General features: G+C 40.3%; 2 protein-coding genes across 5 annotated transcripts in view; one reads left to right on the forward strand and one right to left on the reverse strand.

Moving 5' to 3' along the window:
- Positions 1 to 121: 121 nt before the first annotated feature.
- On the forward strand, positions 122 to 6,457 carry LOC119726285 (derlin-2-like). Its single transcript, XM_038197927.1, has 7 exons — positions 122 to 280; positions 1,056 to 1,210; positions 1,829 to 1,894; positions 3,120 to 3,287; positions 3,962 to 4,157; positions 4,812 to 4,902; positions 5,129 to 6,457. Exons 2-7 carry the CDS (start codon positions 1,118 to 1,120, stop codon positions 5,292 to 5,294), a joined length of 780 nt encoding a protein of 259 aa, XP_038053855.1. The 5' UTR covers positions 122 to 280; positions 1,056 to 1,117; the 3' UTR covers positions 5,295 to 6,457.
- A 3,454-nt stretch (positions 6,458 to 9,911) lies between these two features.
- The window catches only part of LOC119726286 (zinc finger protein 236-like), a 36,189-nt gene continuing 24,323 nt past the window's right edge, over positions 9,912 to 21,777 (reverse strand). For 2 of the 4 annotated variants that reach the window (XM_038197928.1, XM_038197931.1), the window contains exons 2-5: positions 16,479 to 17,328; positions 14,365 to 15,792; positions 13,733 to 13,865; positions 9,912 to 13,427 (exon numbers count right to left, since the gene is read on the reverse strand). In XM_038197928.1, coding sequence (XP_038053856.1) covers positions 13,254 to 13,427; positions 13,733 to 13,865; positions 14,365 to 15,792; positions 16,479 to 17,328 — 2,585 coding nt within the window. In that variant the 3' untranslated portion in view covers positions 9,912 to 13,253. Of the gene's footprint in view, positions 13,428 to 13,732; positions 13,866 to 14,364; positions 15,793 to 16,478; positions 17,329 to 19,363; positions 19,726 to 21,777 lie in introns of those variants that run through there. The other 2 variants (XM_038197930.1, XM_038197929.1) reach the window with 2 other exon arrangements.

The following is a 21,777-nucleotide window of genomic DNA, read 5'->3' on the forward strand; positions in this document are numbered from 1 at the left end:
GTAGTCTCGTACACGTGCTACAACATCATTCGACCACGTTTGTTTCGGTACTTGTGAAGAAGACTACGTTCGTCTCGTCAGGCTCCCATTTCGTCATAGACATATCGCTATGGTATGAACACCGGTGCACCAGACTCAAATAAAATCTTGCTATCGCAAAGTAAGTACACGTAATCGTATCGTTGTGTGGTTGATTTCGTCCTTTTTTAGTGGTAAACAGTGATGTAGATGTCTGTGAAATAGGCTAAACGAAGAAGACATATGTCGACGTGGAACTGAGGTGAGTGGTGTTGACTTTCATGACTGTCAGATCAAATGATGAGGGGGAATTTGGGACGAAGCGCGCCGATCATGCCGATCGGCATGATCAGGAAACCCGGCGGAGGAGGCGTGGCTTGCCTTGGTTCAGTGGGGGGTGTTGGCTGAAGATTTGGGAATTAGAAATGTCGCTATGCAGTTGAGGCATAACAACATCTTCATGGATTGTCTTAAGTATGATTTACTAAATAAAAGAGGCATAGAGCCTAATTCAGGATTTCTTTTTCGTTAACATGAAATTTGTACTTTTTTTAGCTGTGTATTTTTTTCGACTGGATCTATGCTATTGGCCGATCACGCCACCATTAGTCGATTTTGCTGCCATTAGTCGACCACCTTTTTTTTCAAATTCACAGCGCTGGAGCTGGAGGTTTTTTTCAGGATGGCTAAACTCTGAGATTCAGGATTGCCCGATCGCACAAATACATGTCTGCCATGTCTGCGCAATTGGGTGATAGCGCTAGTAATAACCGATCTCGCCCAAGGAATTCATGCCATTTAATCAGGAATTCATGCCATTTTAAACAATGGGAAAATAAGAGTTTATCTGAGTTAAACTCAAATGGCTTAGTAGGCCTACCATGAGCACTGAAACATTCACTTTCCAAATTTAGGCAAGTCTTGCTTTTCATAATCTCACCCTACACACACAATGCAAAAAAATGTACACAATCCACAAAGTTGTTTTTTAATTTTAATACTACATTTTAATTATAGTTGTGTGTGTTTGTTTACAGGAAATAATACACACAGGTTCTAAACAGTCACGGTAGTCACGAAAGTCGTGCTGATCTCCAAGATGGCGTATCAGACTTTTCAACAGGAGTACCTGCAAACACCAGCGATCACCAGGGCCTACTGCACATCATGTGTGCTGACTACACTAGCTGTGGTCAGTGTACTTCCAAAAAAACCTTAATCTTCTCAGATCAATTATTTCAACCCTAACCCTCCAAAATCCTCCAAAATCCACCAGGAGATTTTGGAGGATTTTGTCAAATTAAGGAAGTTAGAGCCAAGCCACTATTACTTTTACACAGGGCTTGATGCCCCTTGAAACCTGGTAGGTACAAAGAGTGTGCTATTGTTTTCACATTGTAAAGTAATATTGGCTAGGCTCTACCTTCCTCAGTCCTACAAAATCCTCCAAAACCTCCTGATCGATTTTGAAAAATCTGGGAGGGTTAGGGGTAATCCGTGAGCCTTAGAAATTAAAATCCAACCATCAGTTATTAAACCATGTAACTACCTTTAGCCATTCAAAATCCAATGCCTGATTTTGGTGGGTTTTGATGGATTCAGCAATATACAGCCCAGCCACTGATACTTACTCTAAATGGGGCTTGATCAGGTCCACATTTTGTTCCGAGCACAAATATGCCAAATTACATAGATCCAGGAAGTAAAGTAAGTACCCTACTTATTACTTTTAACCACACTGTACGTCTTAATGGCTTACCTTTAGACATCATCGTTGAGAAATTTTTACTTATTTTTTTATTCTTAATAGCAACTGGACATCATCACACCATTTCAGCTGTACTTCAACCCAGATCTCATATTCAACCATTATCAGGTGAGTTGTATGTTCCATTGACTGAACAGACTTGTGATGAGCAAGTGAGTTTTGGAAGACTCAAAACTCAAGTGTTAAACTCAAGATTGATACAGAGTCATACTCAGACTCCCATTAACCTTACAATAAAAGACTCGAGACATAAACACAATAAACATATAAGAAAAGGCAAAACCGGTCCAAAACAGTCATTGAAAGCAGTGTTGTATGTTAGTGCATATTTCATTAGCCCAAACCGCCCTGAATCCTCCAAAATCCTTTTTGCAAATTGGAGGATTTTGCAGGATTGAGGTTACATGGCAAAAGTGCGTTGCTGATTTCGGAGGACGCACTGCGTCAAGGTCTTGGGCTGGACCTTGTGTTGTTTATGCTCAGCCGTGCACAAATTTAGTCCTTGATTATACTTGACATCCTCCGCACTGCTCCAGAATGTCACTGCCTCTGCCTCAGCCTATTGACAGACATAGCTGGAGGATTTTGCAGGATTCAGGCAGTGGTCATCCCTCCATGGACCATATTCAAGAAATAACGGAGGAATTTGCAGGATTGAGGCTATATGCTATTTTTCCACGAGGCCAATTGGAGGATTTTGCAGGATTGAGGCTACATCCTAGCAAAAAAGCCTAGGGAGTTAGGGTTAGTGTGGATGCATTTTTGTAGGTATGAAAACGAAGTTGTGGTTACCAAAAGTAAACTTAGAAGTAGGTGAAATTTCCCATACATTTGAGTAAAAAAAAAAAAAGGATTTAGAATGGCTATTCACTGGAAATCTTTTCATACATCAGTCAGGGCCCAATTTCATAGAGCTGCTTAAGCACAAAATTTGCTTAAGCACGAAAAAACATTGCTTAGTAAAATTAGATTACCGGCCAAAACTCCACGTGATGTACATAGCTTGTGACTGGTATTTAGCTGTTGTTAACTTAGCATAGCAATCGCATGGAGTTTTGGCCGGTAACATGATTTTATTAAGCAAGACGTTTTTGTGCTCAAGCAAATTTTGTGCTTAAGCAGCTCTATGAAATTGGCCCCTGATCTGCACAATGGCCGGATAGAGCCCATTGTGTTATGGGGCAATCCTATACGATATCACTGCCCAACTCTCAATGGACGTCAGTCAGTGAATCCGTCAGTGAGGTAAAAAGAGACTACTGAGCTGCCCCTTATCTGTTACCCGCAAAAAATATGGGAATTTGGTTAAAATGTTCTTCAATTTCTCTTACAGGTTTGGAGACTGGTCACCAATTTCCTCTTCTTCGGACCGATTGGCTTCAACTTTTTATTCAACATGATCTTCACGTATCGCTACTGTCGCATGCTGGAGGAGGGGTCGTTCAGGGGTCGCACGGCAGATTTCTTCTTCATGTTCTTCTTAGGGGGTCTGATCATGACTGTATCCTTAAAAAATAAAAAAGACAAGGAAAGCTTAGCATAAAAGTTGGTTGCATCGCCCACAAAACTCTTTAGATAAAAGTGTCCTTAAAAGGCTATGACTAGAATTTTTCTACGGAGCATATTTTGTGCAACTTTCTACTCATGTGTGAAAACTATTTGAAATCCCATTTAGTTAATTTTATTCAAAAAGGCTCTTCTTTAAACATTTAAATAATGTCCATGCTTTTCCGGACAACAGAGGGCGCTGTTGCTGTGATGCCATTTCCGGAAGACACTGTTCAGTTTAGGGGTTTTCTGTTCAAATTGTGAACCCAAAAATGTGCTCATTGAAAACAGTTTTGAGAAAGGTTTGCCCATTGGCTTACTGCCATGTACTGACACAATGACGAATCACCAAAAACAGAAAATCAATGACAGCAAAATAGCCAAAATTTTGGCAACTTTTGTTGCTGAAATAGCTGCACCATTGAGGTTTCTGACTGAAATGACATCACACTTTTGCTCACGTACGAGTATGTAAATTTTCATTAGCTTAAAACACCGAAAATTAAGGTATAGGACATAAAGGTGGATTTTCAAGGATTGCATTTTAAAAAAATCATTTTGTATGGGCCCTTTAAGACTTTGTTTTTAGTTTTATTATCTCATTCTCCTTAACTGGATTATTTCTAGATTATTTCCTTCTTTGTCAACCTGGTGTTTCTTGGCCAAGCGTTTACGATAATGCTGGTGTATGTCTGGAGTCGTAGGAACCCTTACGTCCGCATGAACTTCCTGGGCCTGATGAATTTCCAGGCCCCTCATCTACCCTGGGTGCTGCTTGGTTTCTCCCTGCTACTAGGGAACTCCATCATTGTCGACTTCATCGGTAAGTAGACGGATCTGTTAAGCCCGCCTCCTTTGATGATTTGGCCAATCACAGCCCTTGCTGCACAATGACATGTCTGAATTATGTCCACAGGCTATGTCATTTTCTGCATATGAAGAATAAAAATAACCCTTACCATCCCAAATCCTCCAAAATCCTCTTTGCAAAATGGAGGATTTTGCAGGATTGATGCGGTGTGGCAAGAATTTGTGGCTGATTCTGGAGGATGCACTGTGTCAAGGTCTTGGGTCGGACCTTGTGTTGTTTATGCTCAGCCGTTCATAAATTTAGGCCTAGATTATACTTGAAATCCTCCGCACTGCTCACTAGATGTCACTAGCTCTGCCTCAACATATTGTGTTCTGGAGGGTTTTGCAGGATTGAGGCAGTGGTCACCCCTCCACGAACCACATTCAAGAAATAACGGAAGATTTTGGAGGATTGAGGCTGTATTAGCAATTTTTATATTGAGGCACTTGGAGGATTTTGTAGGATTTAGGTTGCATCCTAGCAAAAATGCTAATCAGGGTTATTGCATCAATTACAGGAGGTAGAATTTAAAATTAAAAAAAATGAAATTTAAATAGAAATGTTGGGAATTAAAGTGTCTTGTTTTCAAAATTCCATTTCTCGTTTTATTCGTACTCCTCCCAGGCATTGCTGTTGGTCATGTTTACTTCTTCCTTGAAGATGTTTTCCCCCAGCAACAAGGCGGCTTCAAAATCCTCAGAACACCGGGAATTTTGTAAGTAAATATTTTTACATTTGTTGATAATTTACATTGATGAAAGTTTGTTTACTTGGCTATGGGTTAGTGTGTCTCCTAAAATCACGTATCACTGCCAAGTTACAAATGAAGATTTGAAAATTGCACATAAAATGCTTCAGCGAATTATCTGATTATTTCTCTACCATCCTCAATGTTTCGATTGCCTGAAATGTATTCAAATTTTGGTTGATATCTGTGGCAGGAAAATGATCTTCGATTCAAACCCAGAAGATCCAAACTACAACCCCTTACCGGAGGAGGAGAGGCCAGGGGGGTTTGACTGGGGTGGGGAGGGCGCCAGACCGGAGGACGCACCGGGCGACAGACCCCAGGACGGACAAGGTGACAACCAAAACCAGAACCAGTGAAGCGGAACAAGCAACTGAAACAAAAAGGCCAGGCAGTAAAAGCTAGTCCAAAAGCACAGAGATTCCATTCAAATGAATCAGAATGGCTGATCACTGGAAGTCTTTTCATGCATCTGGTGTTCACAGTGGGCTAGACTTAGCCTGTTATGGGGTAATCCTATACAACAGCACTGCCCGGTTCTCTTCACCAGCCAATACCAGGCTGTCACAAGTGACAGTCAGTCAGACACAAAGAAGACTAAAGTCTTGCCTTCTCTGGGACGAGCAAAACTGCATTTCTTTGGAAGCTGAATACATGTACATGGACATTTTAAAGCATTTTTGTTAGGAGAATCTTGCAGCTGTATTTTAGAACTTGCTAGTAGTTGGGGAAAAGCAGCTATCATAAAAACTGAAAAGTGAGCAATGAATTCAGAAATCTAACATGTCTCGAATGATGCCAGTTTTTCTGTTAAACCAGAGCGGATAGGTTGAGGGGGACATTTTTTTAAGGAGGAAGGTAGAATGCCGTGAAAAAAGTGGATCATTTGGGAAAATAGGGTAAGGTTAAGCTATTGGTGTAGAAGATGCAGTAATTTCATCTTGAATTCAGCGTTGAAATGCTCGCCTGACCAGAAATGTTGTTGAGCACATGTTTCTGTGGGAATGCCCTTTTTTTTCTTTACTGTCAAGAATGTTGACATGAAGTCAAAGTTGTAAAAAAGATGCCTTTATATATGGAAAATAAAAAAAATACTTTTTCACAATCAAGGAATGTGGGATTTAGATTTAATTTTGTGCTTAAAAAGATGATGGTGATCGGTTTGCTGCCATCTATTGGTAAAAAATAGTCATGTCCAATTTACTATTTACATTTACAAAGAGATTTTTCATGTTTTTTCTTTTACAGAAATATTCTATTTTTGGTGGTCGTTTTCCGATTTCAAGTCAAACTTTTTGGCAATTTGCTTTTTCCATTGTCAAAATTGTAGTTTTCCTTGAAGCATAATATTATTTTTCTTGAGGTGGGCAACACTGGGAGTTTTCAAACAACAAAGTTAAAAATATTAAACTGATAAACTGTTTGTAGAATAATTTGTATGTAATTAAATATATTTATCTTCAAGTTTGTATTACTCTTTATTTTGTTTTGTTTTTCCCACTAAATGTGCCTGTTTACTTTACCTTTTTTTATCTTTTGTATTATTGTAGACTTTGTCCTTTAATGTTTCATTCGTGGAGTGCTGTGGCCTCGTGGTTAAGGGCACTGATTCGTGGTCTGTGGGTAAAGCTGCAGGTTGTGGGTTCGAGTCCAGCCTGGGGTCATGGTGCGTGTGCCCTTGGGCAAGGCACTTTGTCACTCATTGCCTCTCTCCACCCAGGAGTAAATGGGTACCTGTGAGGGCAGAGATGGTTATGTGATTGATTTAGCTTGCTTGCGCCTAACAGGCAGCATTGAGCTGTATACTCCCCAGGGAGCTGAGATGGTATTTGGAATGTTTAATTGGCCCAATGATCAGGGGTAATAATACTGTAAGCGCCGTAATTTAGTTTACTAAAAAGGGCGTTCTTAAATGCCGATTATTATTATTATTTCAAGCGGTCTTTCGGACACTGTGTCAGCCAGTGAAACCTTTCTCTTCTGCTGAAAACACTGAATCACATTGAGCCCGAATACTTATGCAGTGTAATCTGAGATCCTTGTCGTTAAGTAGCCTTTACTGTACATAAGCTGAATGGGCATCGGACTATTTATGAATAAATGAGGACACTATTATGTGTATTGTATGCATTGTCTCCTTTTGTATGCAAAACCTTTTGTCGAGTCACATAATCTGGGTCATCAAATTTACATTTATTTAAAAAATAAGTTATTTTAACTTCAAATTCTCCAGACCAAAGATATTGTTGCTAATCACATGATTCGGAGCAAGCTCTTGCATAAATACGCACGTGAGGCTCAGCATCAATACATTGTTCACAATGGGTGAGAATGGCACAAAGACACCAGACCATTCCAGAGCTGGGGGTTGCTAGCATAAGGCTTGCCCCAAATCACATGATATAGCAACGGTCTCTTTGGTCTGGAGAATTCAAAGTTAAAATGTGCCAAGCATTCGAGCAAGTCAGGGCACCAAATATTACTCAAATTTAATTTGCAAATGGCTTATTCATAAATGCCTAAAAGAACGTGACTTACTGTGTTCTCAAGCTCCAGCTCCTAGTATTTGCTCCTCACAACAGCCTGCTCGGCACCTGCTATGGAATACAACTTTAGTTAATTTAAAAGTTACAAATATTAGTTTGATCTTGCAATGATTGTTCCCCACATGTGGATAGACATGCAACCTTTCCCGATGATCAATTATCTTTGTCTCATGTTGCAATTTCTGATATTTAATAAATGATTAAAAACTGCAGAGAAGTTCAAAATCTGGGACGGCCTTCAAATTTCCTATTCCAAATTTTCAATTAGCCGTTATTTGAACAAGTACTACGGGGAAAGCCCCTTTTTAACATCTACACTCACTTTTTTTACTTCATGGCCGACTGTTCCCCTTTTTGAAAAATCTTCCAACAAAGAGTAGTTTGTGCCGTTTGTTTTGGGCAACCATGGTCACTGATTCTAATGCACTATTCCTTCAATTCTAAGCCCAAAATATGTTCTTATAATTATAAAAAGCATACCATGAAAACTTGAAAAGCAGAAACTTTATAAAATTGCCCACACATAGCGTGTGGAAACTACAATCAGAGGCTATTGGTCAGTGTTTCTGGGTCACACACACAATGCCTCGCAATTATGAGTCGTCACTTTAAGCACAATACTGCATTTTCTACTATTAGCACCCTTATATTTCTCACACAACCACCTTTTTTATGCAAAGTAATACTTACAGTGTACATTGATATGCTAATTCTTAATCTCTTTTTTATTGTCCTTGGAACAACCTTAAAATAATCAAAGCTAAACTCATTGATAGTAGTACATTATTACAATGGCTATAAGGCTGACTTGTGCATTTCGCCTGGGCACCAGCGTACAAAGTACCAGTCAGCAAGTCATTAACTTTAACATAATCTTTATCGAGTAACTATTACAGTACATAAATAACTTTTCCAGTACAAAAAAAAAGAGTACCTCGATTTCTATAGATATAATTGATTGAAAATAATGTATATAAAAACTTATCAAAATGATTGCTAAAAGTAAGAAATAGGATGTTATAATATTTCTTTGGCTAAGCAATTATCATACTACTGTAACTAACATAGATAGTTGGTAGGGGTAGAACAAGGAAACTTAGAACAATGGAATGGCACATGGAACTGCAAATCGGAATGGTTATATAATAGAAATAACAACACACTGAATTTGGGGTGAGAGTTGATATTGTTTCAAGAATCCAAGTGTCATTGCAAATTGCAATGGTGAATTCAAATTAAAGAAAAAAGGTACAACAAAGTGCACGTTGGGCCCAATCTATATCATTGGCCCAACAAGTGAAGTTGGGACTATCCTGACTACAGTTCGGGCCATAGACCTTCATTATGCTGCCACCATTTCAGTCATGTTCCCTGTATCCAATAACAGTTCAGAATGCTAATGTTGTGTTGTGCAAAAGGGAACCAGACTATTTTTCCTCCCAGCCTCGCTTTGGTTACATTGATTTGAATGGGAAAAAATCAAGATGGACGCAACACGATAATGGTTTATTGAAATAGTTGGGACGTGATATGCACAATCTGCAGGTTTATGTGTAAATGTGGCAAGCTACACATCAAAACAGTTTTTACCTCCAGTCACATGTAAACTGATTTGGTGGGTCAAAACTTTGGTCAATCATCACCTAAACAAACTCGCCGTCGAAATGGGGACAAAATTATTGCATTTGTTCTCTCGAGATCTACAACTATTTTAAACATTTAGAGAGAAAAGAGGGGGGGGGGGACTGAACATCACAAAATTTGAATTTTGAAAAGAATGGCTAATTAAACATAATATATGAAGGAATTAAATTCAACATGGTGGACAATTTTATCAATTTCAAAGAAGCAAATGTGATGCGATCAAGCTAAACGAGTCTTTCATTTGGAGATTTACGCCAAAAATTGGGCCACTTCATCACATCTCTTGGTACGTGTTCCGACTTCCATAATTTTCGAACTAAAGATGGTATCAGCATGCGGTTTTCACAGCAGTAATGCTGAGATTGTGCCCTTTTCAAAACTGTAAAAAAAAATTGACCAGGGTCGACAAACGACTCCTTTGGCTTGATCGCATCACAAATGTTCACTTTTTTCTTCGAACTGTTCTGATTTTGTTCAACTCCAATAAAGGCCAATTTCGATAAGCTGTCCATTACAGCAATTCTGTAAGCACAGATAAGAATTGCTTAGCAAAACCGGTTACCAGCCGAACTGCTATACGAAAAACATGTGTTTATTACACATGACTGGTTCCCAGCTCATTTTGGCTTAACTCATAAATTTGCTTATCATTCATTTGGGAGTGTGCTTTTATCTACTCCCCTAAACAATGGAGACAAACTGCCCTTTTCCCCCTAACAAACTTAATAAACGAAAAAGAAAATCACAACTAAATTTCAGAAAGATTGTAGAAGGATGCACAATTACTGGCTGTATCTATGGCAACAGAAGCATCTTAAAAGTATTGCATTTACTAAAGGCGTGCCTTTTGAAGGGCAATGTCAACGAAAAGAGTTGGCCAATTCTAATAAAGATTTTACATAAATTAGCACTATATTCTCATCATAATCCGTGAAGATGTAAAACAATATTGTAAAAAAAAAAATTATCAAACAACTTATTATTCTTATAATACATGGAATAGGCCATGTTTCATATAAAAAATAACACAACAAAGAAAAAAAAACAAGAAGTGAATAAATCTACAGATAACATTTCATTTCAAACGTATTTAAAACATCTCACTACGTGTACTTTTGCAATATAAATTTGTCTATGTACAGTTCATTATATCTTTATAGTAATACCTACACATGGCTATTTCAATTAAATAATAAAGGCTCCATACAAAAAAATAACAAGACCCAGAAAATGCACCATTCAGTAGAAACGAGTATGAGTGAACATTAAAGTGACCCACATTTTATCGAAGTACCTGTAAGTTTCTCCAAAAATTCACCAAAAAATAAATTAAGAAATGGGGATTTGTTTTAGTTTACTTGCCCTCAGCAATAGACAATAAGAACTTGAAGCAAAAGCTACCAAGAGTGACAGAAGAAAGGGGCGGGGCATGTGGTCAACAAAAAGGGAGGCACATGCAATGCAATCTAAGCACAGATTTCAAAGTGACAGCTACTGCTGTGAACACTGTGACTTCACCCCAAGTTTCAAATCTTATATACAGTTGCTGACAAAAATTGTAAATACTGACAGAACGAGGGAGGCAGGACTTTCTGTGACTCCGCCCACATACATGAATATTGATCTTGTACACAGTGACTCCGCCCTAGTTTCTAATCATGTGCATAGCTATTGACAGCAAATGTGAACACAGATATAACAAAGAGACGGGACCACTCGTGACTCCGCCCCTAGTTTCTGATCATGCACACAGTTGTTGACAGCAATTGTATAAGTACTGACTTTAAGGAGGTGTGGCCTTCAGTGACCCCGCCCCTAGTTTCTGATAATGTACATAGTTATTGACAGCAATTGTAAATTCTGACAGAACAAATGAGGTGTGGCCTTCCATGCCCTGCCCTTAGCAATTGTATTAAAATACTGACATAAAGAAGGTGTGGCCTTTAGTGACCCCACCCCTTTTTTCTAATCCTGTACATAGTTGTTGACCGCAATTGTAAATTCAGACAGAACAGGCGGGGCCTTCTGCATCTCCGCCCCTAGTTACTGATATTGTCAACAGTTGACGATACTTGCCTTGCTCTCTTTTCTTAATAAGTGTGACATTTTCTGTTTCATTTACAAGAGGTTTTCTGGTATCTATGTACACAGCCTTATTTCAGAATTCTACTCAAACCCTCCAAAAACTCTCTAATATCCCTCACTATTTCTCATTCTTATCTTACAACAAAAATAAATAAACAAACCCCAACTTCATGTAGAACCTTTCATGAAATAAGTGTCCTCAAGCTCACAATCTCCATTTCAAATTTCCAGAGAAAAATCTTCCCTCGGTTACGAATCAAGCACAACATTTCTTTGATCTTGGTGGTCTGTTTTTGCAACTTGTTCTCAAAATGTCAACTTTAACTACCATAAGAAGTACTGTAGCAATGACATACTAATGGCATGGTGATATACACAATTCAGTCTAGATATTTTTTATAAAGAAATGACAGTAAACAAAATGATTACTAAAGGTTAAAAGTACTGGACTACATAAAAAATATCTGCCAAGAAATAATTAAGGTCTGTTGTAATTAATGTTTATACAATTATAGAGATAAATTTGCAACAACAACAAAAACAATTTTTTTTTTAAGTCTGATAGATTGGAAGTGGGCAAAGACAAGAAATGCTGCATTGCATTGTGGGTACTTCATGTAGGGCATTCTGTTCAAAAAAGCAGTGTGACATTTGTGGTTGGATAGCTACGAAGATCACATTGTTTCATACTTGTTTTTCTCAAATTTTTCTTGACTTCTTAAGAACCAATGCTGCAACCTGACTCAATCTTTGATCAGACCATAAAACTGGGAAAAAAATCACAAAAACATTTATCACAATTATTATTTGTTTAAATGTGTATTGCCTACTTTTTTTTGTGGTCACTTTTTGAAACTTTTTTGTCCGCCAAAATTATTACTGGCTTTTCTTTTCATCTCAAATAAATTGAAATACAACTCTTCATGACCTCAAATGTCAATGTGGTACATTGTAGGCCATTATTTAACCTTAACCAGTTCGGGTTGGATGACGTGTACACACACAAAGGTTTTGCGATATTCAAAATGGATGACGGATAAACACGCAACGAGCCAGGCCAAAAAAAGCTGTCTGCGGCCCACTCGCAGTGAGCGAGGCCAGAAATATCAGGGTGTGCTACCTGCAGATGACGGCCTGAACCCGTCTAGCATCGAGGTGTGTGAAAAATAATCCCACACTTGGGTCCAGTCAATGTCAAAATGGTCCTGGCGCAAAGTGGTTAAGATGAAGGTTCTGCTAAAGAACAACTTCCCAACTTTTCTTAAACAAAAGCACAAATATGATGGCATTTTGACAACCTCATAGCTCCTTTTTCTTCTTTGGTAAATATTATTTAACCTTTTAAAGACTTGGCACCTAATCAAAAACACTACTTTACAAAAAAAAACGAAAACAAAATTGCATTTTTATACTAGAGTATGCATGTTAGTCATATACTTACTAACTAAATGCAACATATTTATATTTAATTTTTTTTTACAAAATCTCTTTGTATTTCAAAAATATTTCTGTCAACATTTTTTTTATATCAGTACTAAATAATGGAAAAAAAATCCATCTGGAATTTTTCTTAAAAAAACTGTACCACTTTATATAGCAACTATCTATAGTATATTTTCTTAATACATACTTGCAATTTAGGCAATATATATAAAAGTGTATTTGACAAGAGATAATCTTGCACCTATCCCATCATGCACTGCTCAAAATGGCGGCCGTCCTTAGCAACCATATACCGCTCACCTATTTGGTATAAAACAACTACTGTAAAAAATCATGGCATGGATGGTTCTTCAACAAGCAATGTTGAATTCCCCATTTTTCATTTCTTGCAAAATACTGCTGAATTCTGCCAAATTTCCTAAATTCTATGATGCAATTTACCCATCACAATTGATGCAATTTGTCGGAAATATTTTCAGAACAAGGTTATTTTTTCCTCTTTTTGGAATCACCAACAGGTATACATGTACTGTCCCTCTGGAATTATTTTAAAACTTTTCTACTCAAATTTGGTTTTTGTGGAAGCCTCAATCTCTCTCATCATACAATTTCCCTCTCGTCCACGCTTCGCTCCACGTGCTTGCTGAAGAGAGCCATCAGCTCGCTGCTGCTCCGCAGCGGCGACGCGTGATTGGCCGCTGCCTCGGCAAAACTGACAAGCGCCTCGCGGAGTCGCTCGATCTCTATCCTCATAGCCTTCTTGTCATTACGTTCCTGGAAATAAATCATGAAACAGTTTGGGCTTAAAATGATATTGCTTTTCTGGTCACACGCGAATTTTGTTGGTACCAGAGGTTAGCCTATGGTCCTCCTTGTATCCTTTATCTCACTGAATGACTGACCCACTGACTGACTATCACTTGTGGGGCAGGGCTGGGCAGTGCTCTTGTATAGGATTATCCCATAATGCCAGAGAATGGGCTAAGTATGTCCCAAATGTTTTTAATATTTGTGGGGGCAAAAACATTTTTCACTTATCAAACAAGATGTGGAAAGAAGCTGTGGTCTTGGCTACAAACCTTGACAAGTTGTTTCTTGAGCAGCAGGCACTGTTCACAGGACAGGACCCTGTCGTAGCTGGGCGCTGGAGGAGGCTGCGTTTTGTTCTCTTGGTCGTTGATTTGATCTGTCAAAGTCATCATGTCACAAGACCTGAAACAAGTGTAAACATAAGTGATTTAGTGGCAGAAGAAATGGACGAGTCTATGTACATCTCTATCACTATGAGGGTATAGAAGTGATTAACACGCACTGCCTGTACTACACTCAGATATTTTTTAACTTAGAAGAGTTGATCTTGAAGACACAGTGGTCAATTTTCTTTCACTTTAGGAATTTAATTTTTCATCAATGTAAGCAGTGAATTTAACTAGATAATGAAACTACAATGTAAAGATTCTTCGAAAAAAAAATCCAAAAATCAAGTCAATTTTAGGTTAAACAGAGATTGACTAGTGCGGGATTTGAACATGTGAACTTTCAAAACAGATTTTACATTTAACAATCCAAACTGGAACTAAGTCTGCTAGGCAACTAAGGCCATCTTTGAATTACTTGGATACAGCTTGCAATTACACATGCGTCTACGGAAGCAGCTGAATCCACTTCTCTTGATAGACCCGTAATTATGTCCCATCTTTAGTCTCTGTACCTTGATCTGCTTCTGGTTCGAGGATATCGCAGCTCTTGACCGTTGACTTCTTGCATCTTGGCTGCTGTGTTACGCTGTTGATGATGGAAGCACCTTGAGGAGTTACTGACATGGGATCGACTCGGGCTCCTGCTAGGAGACAGGGAAGAGCTGGTAGGGTCGTTCTGGTTGCAGCAGTCGCGGCACAAGCTCCTGTCGGCGTCGGGATTGCTGTCCAAGTACTCGGATGTATCTATCGGTTCTTGCTTGATTGCGACGCGGGCTCTCTCGTGTCGCTTCCGGTGCGCTCGGAATTCGGAGTACAGGAGGAAGGAGATGCCACACTGTTCGCACTTGTGTCGATTGTTGGTCATGAGGTCCAGCAAGGCAGAGGAAGGCTTAGGGATGCTGTCAGCCGTGGATGCGGAGGGTCTCATCTGGGGATTGTGGTGGTCCTCGCCGCCTTCTAAGGCATTTCTGGTGACAGAGAGGTCCATAGCTCCAACTTCGGATCTCGGGGAGACTGGGGCTGTGGCGCGGGGCTCGTTGTGACCATTTTGATAGATGCCCTCGGATTCTATACGCCCGTATTGGCCTTCTCGCTGCGTGCGAGAGGTTTCTAGGATGTAGCGGATTTGGCTGTGTGGGGGCGGCTGAGGAGCGGTGTTGGCTGGCTCCCCGTCGCTTTCATCGTTCTCCATCTCTTCCTGTTGGCTCTCGATCTTCTTGACTTGTTGCTGCTGCTGCTGGATGCGTTTTTCAAGCTGCTGTAGCATCTGTAGAAGCTCAGCCTTGTTCTGGACGACTTTGGATGCCGTCGCTGCAGATGATGGATGGTGATGATGGTGGTGATGCGGTGGTGGTCTGTACCCCGTGTCGCCATTCTTGTCCACGTCCAGCTTGCTCCGTACGGCATGGTTGTTCCGATGGTGCGTCAGATCCGAGATGAGATCAAAGCCTTTCCCACAGAGGTTGCACTTGTACTTCTTCTCGAAGACGTCGTGGTGCCGGACTCGCTGGTGCGTCTGGATCTGCCGGAGTTTCTTGAACTGCTCGAAGCACAGGCCACACTTGTAGGACGTCAGCACACCCTTGTGCTTGCCTCGGGTCCGTTTCGGTGGGGATTCCCCATCGCGGGCGAAAGCCGTCTTGCAGTCTGGGTTCTCGGAGAGATGCTGTATCAGGTAGGTCTCGGATGGGAAGACGCAGCGACAGTGGAAGCAGGGGTAGGTCTCGGGACCGTGGATGGTCTCGTGTTGGCGCTGGTGGTCCCGGTCGCTGAAGGCTTTGCCGCAGATGGCACATTTGAAGGGTTTCTCGCCACTGTGGATGCGTTGCCAGTGACGCTTTAGGTGGCACTTGCGACGGAAGGCTTGGTGGCAGTCGACACATTCAAAGGGACGCTCGTTGGTGTGGGTACGACGGTGACGCATTAACTGACTCGTATGCCTGAGGGTCAATACAGACAATAAATCACACAATCAACGTAACTCTTACCAACTCCAATAGTTTTTTCAGTTCCGCGGCCTATACATTTTTGAAAAGTTTCCAGACACAAACTCTCAGTGTTTCTATATTTTTTGTTTGCTCTTTTTTGAAGGAGGATAATGCACTATAGACACATGTAAACCGTTTTGAAGACACCAATATTATACATATTGCATAAAAGTCAGCACTGGAGTAATTGTAATTTTGTTCGGTTGATTTAAACATGGAATTTTTAATACAGGTGGCAAAAATAGAAAAACATAATTCAACTTCAAAAACTGAATATTTGGGAAGAGACAGGCATGAGAAGTTTAAGTATATTTTTTTGTAATTTTGCAAACTTGGGTTTTTGGAGCTCGTAGTTTGTCAGTTTATTTGTCCGTCACGATTTCTTGTCTGCTTACCGTACATGTATGTTTTTCACTTTTCGGTTATTTTCATTTAATTACATGCAATATCCATGTGTTTCTTAAATTTTTTAATTTGTTTTATTATTTGTTATTTTTTTTGGGGGGGGGGGGTGGGATGGGGGGGGCAGAAACAGGACTTACTTTTTATTGGGGGGGGGGGGGGGGGTTGGGAGGTGTTCTGGATAGGGTATTGTAAACTGCATTTTCTTGTGCTTAAATTAAATCAAAATTACTTACCTGAATGTCATACTACACAAGGGACATGTGTAGATGGGTCCCATGCCATCTTCTTCTCTCTTCCCATATTCAGTATCAATGGCCAGCTCCCCAGGAGTCAGGGGACCATCCTCAGCCATGTCATCGCCTTTATCAGCATCATCGTAAGGCGACGGGACCGGTGTGAGGAGCGCCGGTGATCCCACGGAACCGTTCATCATGTACGGTTCGTCTTTAGCATGGATTGCCGTGCTGGGGCTCATTTCATCCTCGTTGGGTTGCTGCGACGGCACGCCCGCATTCGGGCTCGCGTTGCCACCACCGACGCCAGGCATGCAGAAGTGCTTCCGCAGACTGGACTTACTGACGTAATTCTTCTTACAGACTTTGCAGGGGTAGAACTTCTCCGGCGATTCTGGGTCTTGGCTCGGACTCCCCGCTGACACACTATCCATGTCTGGCGTCTGGGGCCGGACTAATGCACCAGACTGCTGCAAGAGGGCTCGGAGGACGTTACCATCTGAGGAGCTGGGCGTGGCTTCCTGTCGGAGGAGGGCAGCTTTCAACCCGCTCAGCTCTGTGTGATGCGAGATGGTGCCGTCTAAAATGTTATACCGCGTCACTTCCCGAAATCCCTCTTCTTCGTGTTTCCGTTTCCGGGTCCCGACTCCCCCATCCTTGCCTACCGCCCTCACATGCTTAACCTCAGTTAGTCCACACCCCGCGTTTTCCTCTACGACGTCGTCGTAGCCGGCAATGCACTTGCGAAAGTCGTCCAGGAGGCCCGGCGGTCTGGGCACTGTGGACGAGTTGGTCACTTTGGTTTTGGACAGGTCCATATCTTTGGCTTCTAGGCTTGTAGTACTGTCATCTATGCAAAGGGAGAACAAAAATATTTTGAGGAAATAATAAACATAAGACACGAAATGCTGCCACCAAATGCTTTGTGAGCAGAGACTGAAATTGGAGACAAAAAACCTGCTCAAACAAAACGAACTAGCACAATCAATATTTGAGCTGTCACGTGCAGGGTGTCAAATTTCGTCCGCTAACTCAGCATGCTTGAGTATGAAATTTGACTGGCAGACCACATCTTTTCCGTGTGTGGACAAATATGGTAAACGGTTGGCAAATACAATGTACTAATTGTCTGCCCATCATTTCACCCTTGGCTAGAGTGCCATAAAAATTATAAAAGTTGGATGGCCTGTAGAGAACAGTGCATTTTTAAATAATTTAGTATTCGATTTATTGGAATTTTCAAATTTTCAAATATTTGATCATTGACATTGAGATACATACGTAAAAAATTGTTTGATGAATATCACGTCTGCATCTATTCTAAACATTTTTTTCGAGATATTTCAAGAATATTTAACAGATTTAATTATTTAAAGATGAAAATTACAGCCACAGAAGCTCTCAATTACATCACGGACATTTTCTGAATGTTATACTTGTATTCGGTGACATGCTACTCGGATATTTTGATATTCCGTATATTCCGCGCAGCCCTAATTGCCCGACTTTTGGATTCTAATTAGAATTTTGTGATCGATTCCAAAAAAGATTCTAAAAATGTCTGGCCCTAGACTTACCCTAGTTGTAAACAATAAAATATAACAAAATTTTAATAACATTTACAATATGCAAAAACAGGGCTCTGAACAAAATTTCTCAACATCAAAAAGCCAGTTAAAATTTAAAAAAGTGCAATTTAAAAACACTTGTACATTTTGTACACAGTCTGCACACATTTTAACATTGCAAAGCAGAGTAGAGATTCAAACTTAACAACAAGGGAAGATCGTGTTGAAAAAATACATTTGGCCTAATGCAGAACACATCATACAATGCTCCCCACTGGCTGTCCTATGGCAACACACTATGCAGTAACAAAAACGAATGCTTTGGAAATGTCCACAGTGATATTGACATCTGCCCTAACCTTTTAATATTACAAAGTGGGCAATGTCACCAAAAGGTCAGCGTTGCCCCCTGCAGAACAGCAAGGGCAAACAAATAGAACGGGCAAAAAGGAAAAGGGCAACAGACTGGGTAAAAACAGAGGACACAACAGGTCAGACTTGAGATGAATAAAAAAGGTCAATGAAAATCAGGGCCATCGCTCCCAGGGTGGTGGGGTGGAGGATATACCCCTCCACAACTCTACCATGCGCAATTTGGGGGATTGGCACTCCAGAAACTCCTGAACGAATAATGATGTCCTCAGTCTTGTCAGCACAAACAAACAAAGAACTTAAAGTACCTATACACAAATGTGTACCCTTTATATGTCAATGAAAATGAATTCAATCTGCTGCTAACCATGCTAACTGCTTATACTGGCTAGATTGACAAGAAATATCATGCACAAATAAAAAGTTAGAGGGCCTAATTTTTTTGATCCTAGCACAATCATTGTCAAAGGCTGAAAAGGATTTTTCTTAAAGGAATCAAGAAAAGAAGGGTATCAGAATGACCCTTGAATTAAATTGAAAATGGCCGAAAGCTCGAAAACTGGAGGATTTTTCATAATCTTTCCACTTGACGTCCACACAATTGTTTACTGCATTGCTGAAAATGAACCCTGTATGACCTCACCAACTCCATCAAAATCCATCCCCCATTTGGGGGATTTTGGTAGATACGCCTAGTGTTGCATTTCAATGGTTTTGGTCCTGAAACTTTATTTGAAGCATAGCGAGTGATGGATTTTGATAGACATGGTCTTCGACATTTACTTTAGTAAAACTAAGTACCGGGTTAATGTACAAAAAATACTCCTATAGTGCAAAAAAAGGCCAATTTGGGTGCAGTGATTAGAGTCCATGTTTTATTCACAAATCCTTGTCTCTAAAAAAAAGTTGTTTCATTGTGTGATGAAAATAGCCCTTCATCGTTACCTTCCTCCCCACCTTCTTTTTTGGTTTAGCCTGCCCCTCTCATCCACCACACCCCTGAGCTGAGTGTGTATCAGTCCAGCCAGGCATGCAGCATCGTATTTGCATAATTCTATTGTTGGCCCCATGTGCAGGGAAGTCTGCTGGGTGCTGTGCTAGGGATAGGTTGCCTGGGCATGACAAAGAAAGGCCTGGATGTAATGACCACATAAGTTAATTTGCATGACAACTAAATCCCCCCCTGGGTTGGGAGTAGAGTTATGGTGCTTTTACCATAAGCTACCCCACTCACTGTGACCATCACTGAGCCCCGCCCTTTGTAATTTCTCATAATTAATTGTTTTCCTTGCATTTATTTCTACAACAAATTCCCTTATTCGGTACTTGAATTAAAGAACTTTAATTGTAGTTGCCCCTAAAATTAGGAGTAATTAGTAATAATTAGTAGAAATAAGTAGACAGATCCAATCTTTCTTAATATATATTTATTTACTTGAAGCCTCTCTCTCTACCAAGTCATTTGTTTGTCTCGCTGCAGCACCTGACCACGCTACAATTGGTGGCAGCGGTGGGATGCTTGTGTCAGAGAAACGAATAATTTGGTAGAGAGAGAAGATGTTTAGGCTTCAAGTTCAAGTAAATAAATTTATTAAGAAAGATTGGATCCGTCTACTTATTACTACTAATTATTACCAATTACTCCTAATTTTAGGGGCAACTACAATTAAAGTTCTGTAATTAAAGTACCGAATAAGGGAATTTGTTGTAGAAATAATTGCAAGAAAACAATTAATTATGAGAAATTACAAAGGGCGGGGCTCAGTGATGGTCAAGTGAGTGGGGTAGCTTATGGTAAAAGCACCATAACTCTACTCCCAACCCAGGGGGGATTTAATTAAGTTGTCATGCACATCAACTTACATGTACTTGATCATTACATCCAGCCTTTCCTTGCCACGCCCAGGCAAAACCTGCACAGCCCTCCACAGACAACCTATCCCTAGCACAGCACCCAGCAGACTGAAGCACACATGGCCAGTTCAAATTCCATGCACATGGGGCTAACAATAGAATTATGCAAATAAGATGCTGCATGCCTGGCTGGACTGATACACACTCAGCTCAGGGGTGTGGTGGATGAGAGGGGCAGGCTAAACCAAAAATAGAAGGTGGGGAGGAAGGTAACGATGAAGGGCTATTTTCATTGCAATATGTTGGAATGCATTGTGCCAAAAATCTCGATCATTTTATCCTTTCCATGTGCCAGTAACTGGGTGAAAACACACCAATTCACAGCAAAACTTCCACAAACCAGAACCAAACAGATGTACAGACAATATTCATATTCAACCTATCAATTTGTTCAAACAACTACCTATGGTTCCAGACCAGTAAATAAACTTCCATAGACCCCAATGGTAAATGCTCCCACTTCAAAAATTCGGGAAAAATACTCACAACTCTCCAAGGTGCTCGAGACACACATCAAATTAAAGCTTATTTTATCATCTTTCATTTTCTTTTCATTTTTTTTTGGGGGGGGGGGGTCGACTGATGACTTTTAGGAGAAATTTCCATCCGAAGTTGACCACCCCTGAAAATAGTCCTGAAGCCCGTTACCATTTTAAAAAACGATGCCTACACTCCATTGCAAAATAGAGCGCTTTAAGGGCCGAAACTTCATCCAAATTGAACGGAACTACAAGCTCACAGTCCTGTGCACGGCTTCCACCCATATTTTTTACAAACCCTCAAGTTCATGGCCCACAGCATGCTCAAATACTGAAGATTCTGAGGGCATACAAATCGTGATTTGGCCGGCGTAGGCAATTTCGGACCCATTTACTGGTCTGCAACCCTATGAGTCAAGGACTGAAAAGTTCATCTCAATAAATGCACAATGTACATGTACAAGAATGACAGCGAACATTTACATGTAAGTCTCTTCTTGCAATAAGATTTTAATTTAACCCTCACTCCCCGGGCATTTTTGCTCAGGAATTTCCTGAATCCTCCAAAATCCTCCATACAGCACGAACCAGTGACACAGTCTTTCAACTTGCAAGAGATAAAATGACTCGTCTGACCCTTTGCTGAATCCTCCAAAATCCTCCAAAATCACTAAGATTGGGATGCGGGTGGGGGATAACCCAACATTCATATTTCGCTTCTTCTATAATTTACTTTGAATCAACACTGCTTCCCCAGTCTTTTATTTTGATAAACACACGATTCATTCTACACTTTTCTCCATCTCCATCAACTTCCTTAAACCAATCTAGAGAAATTTATCCTTTTAAACAAAATAGGCATTTTTTCTTAATCCCCGCTCAAATGCTAGACAAGAGTACCACTGTTTCTGTGACTCTTCTAATTTGTAGATAAGCAATGAAGGATGAATTATCACGAAAGAAAAG

This window comes from Patiria miniata, unplaced genomic scaffold (assembly GCF_015706575.1).
Source record: "Patiria miniata isolate m_02_andy unplaced genomic scaffold, ASM1570657v1 HiC_scaffold_2, whole genome shotgun sequence".
NCBI classification, from domain to species: domain Eukaryota; kingdom Metazoa; phylum Echinodermata; class Asteroidea; order Valvatida; family Asterinidae; genus Patiria; species Patiria miniata.

Excerpts from the sequence above, each read along its gene's own strand:
- LOC119726285 (XM_038197927.1), top strand. The coding sequence starts at position 1,118 with ATGGCGTATCAGACTTTTCAACAGGAGTACCTGCAAACACCAGCGATC. Across the intron at positions 1,211-1,828 it reads TGCTGACTACACTAGCTGTG|CAACTGGACATCATCACACC; the intron begins GTCAGTGTACTT and ends TATTCTTAATAG. Across the intron at positions 1,895-3,119 it reads TCATATTCAACCATTATCAG|GTTTGGAGACTGGTCACCAA; the intron begins GTGAGTTGTATG and ends TTTCTCTTACAG.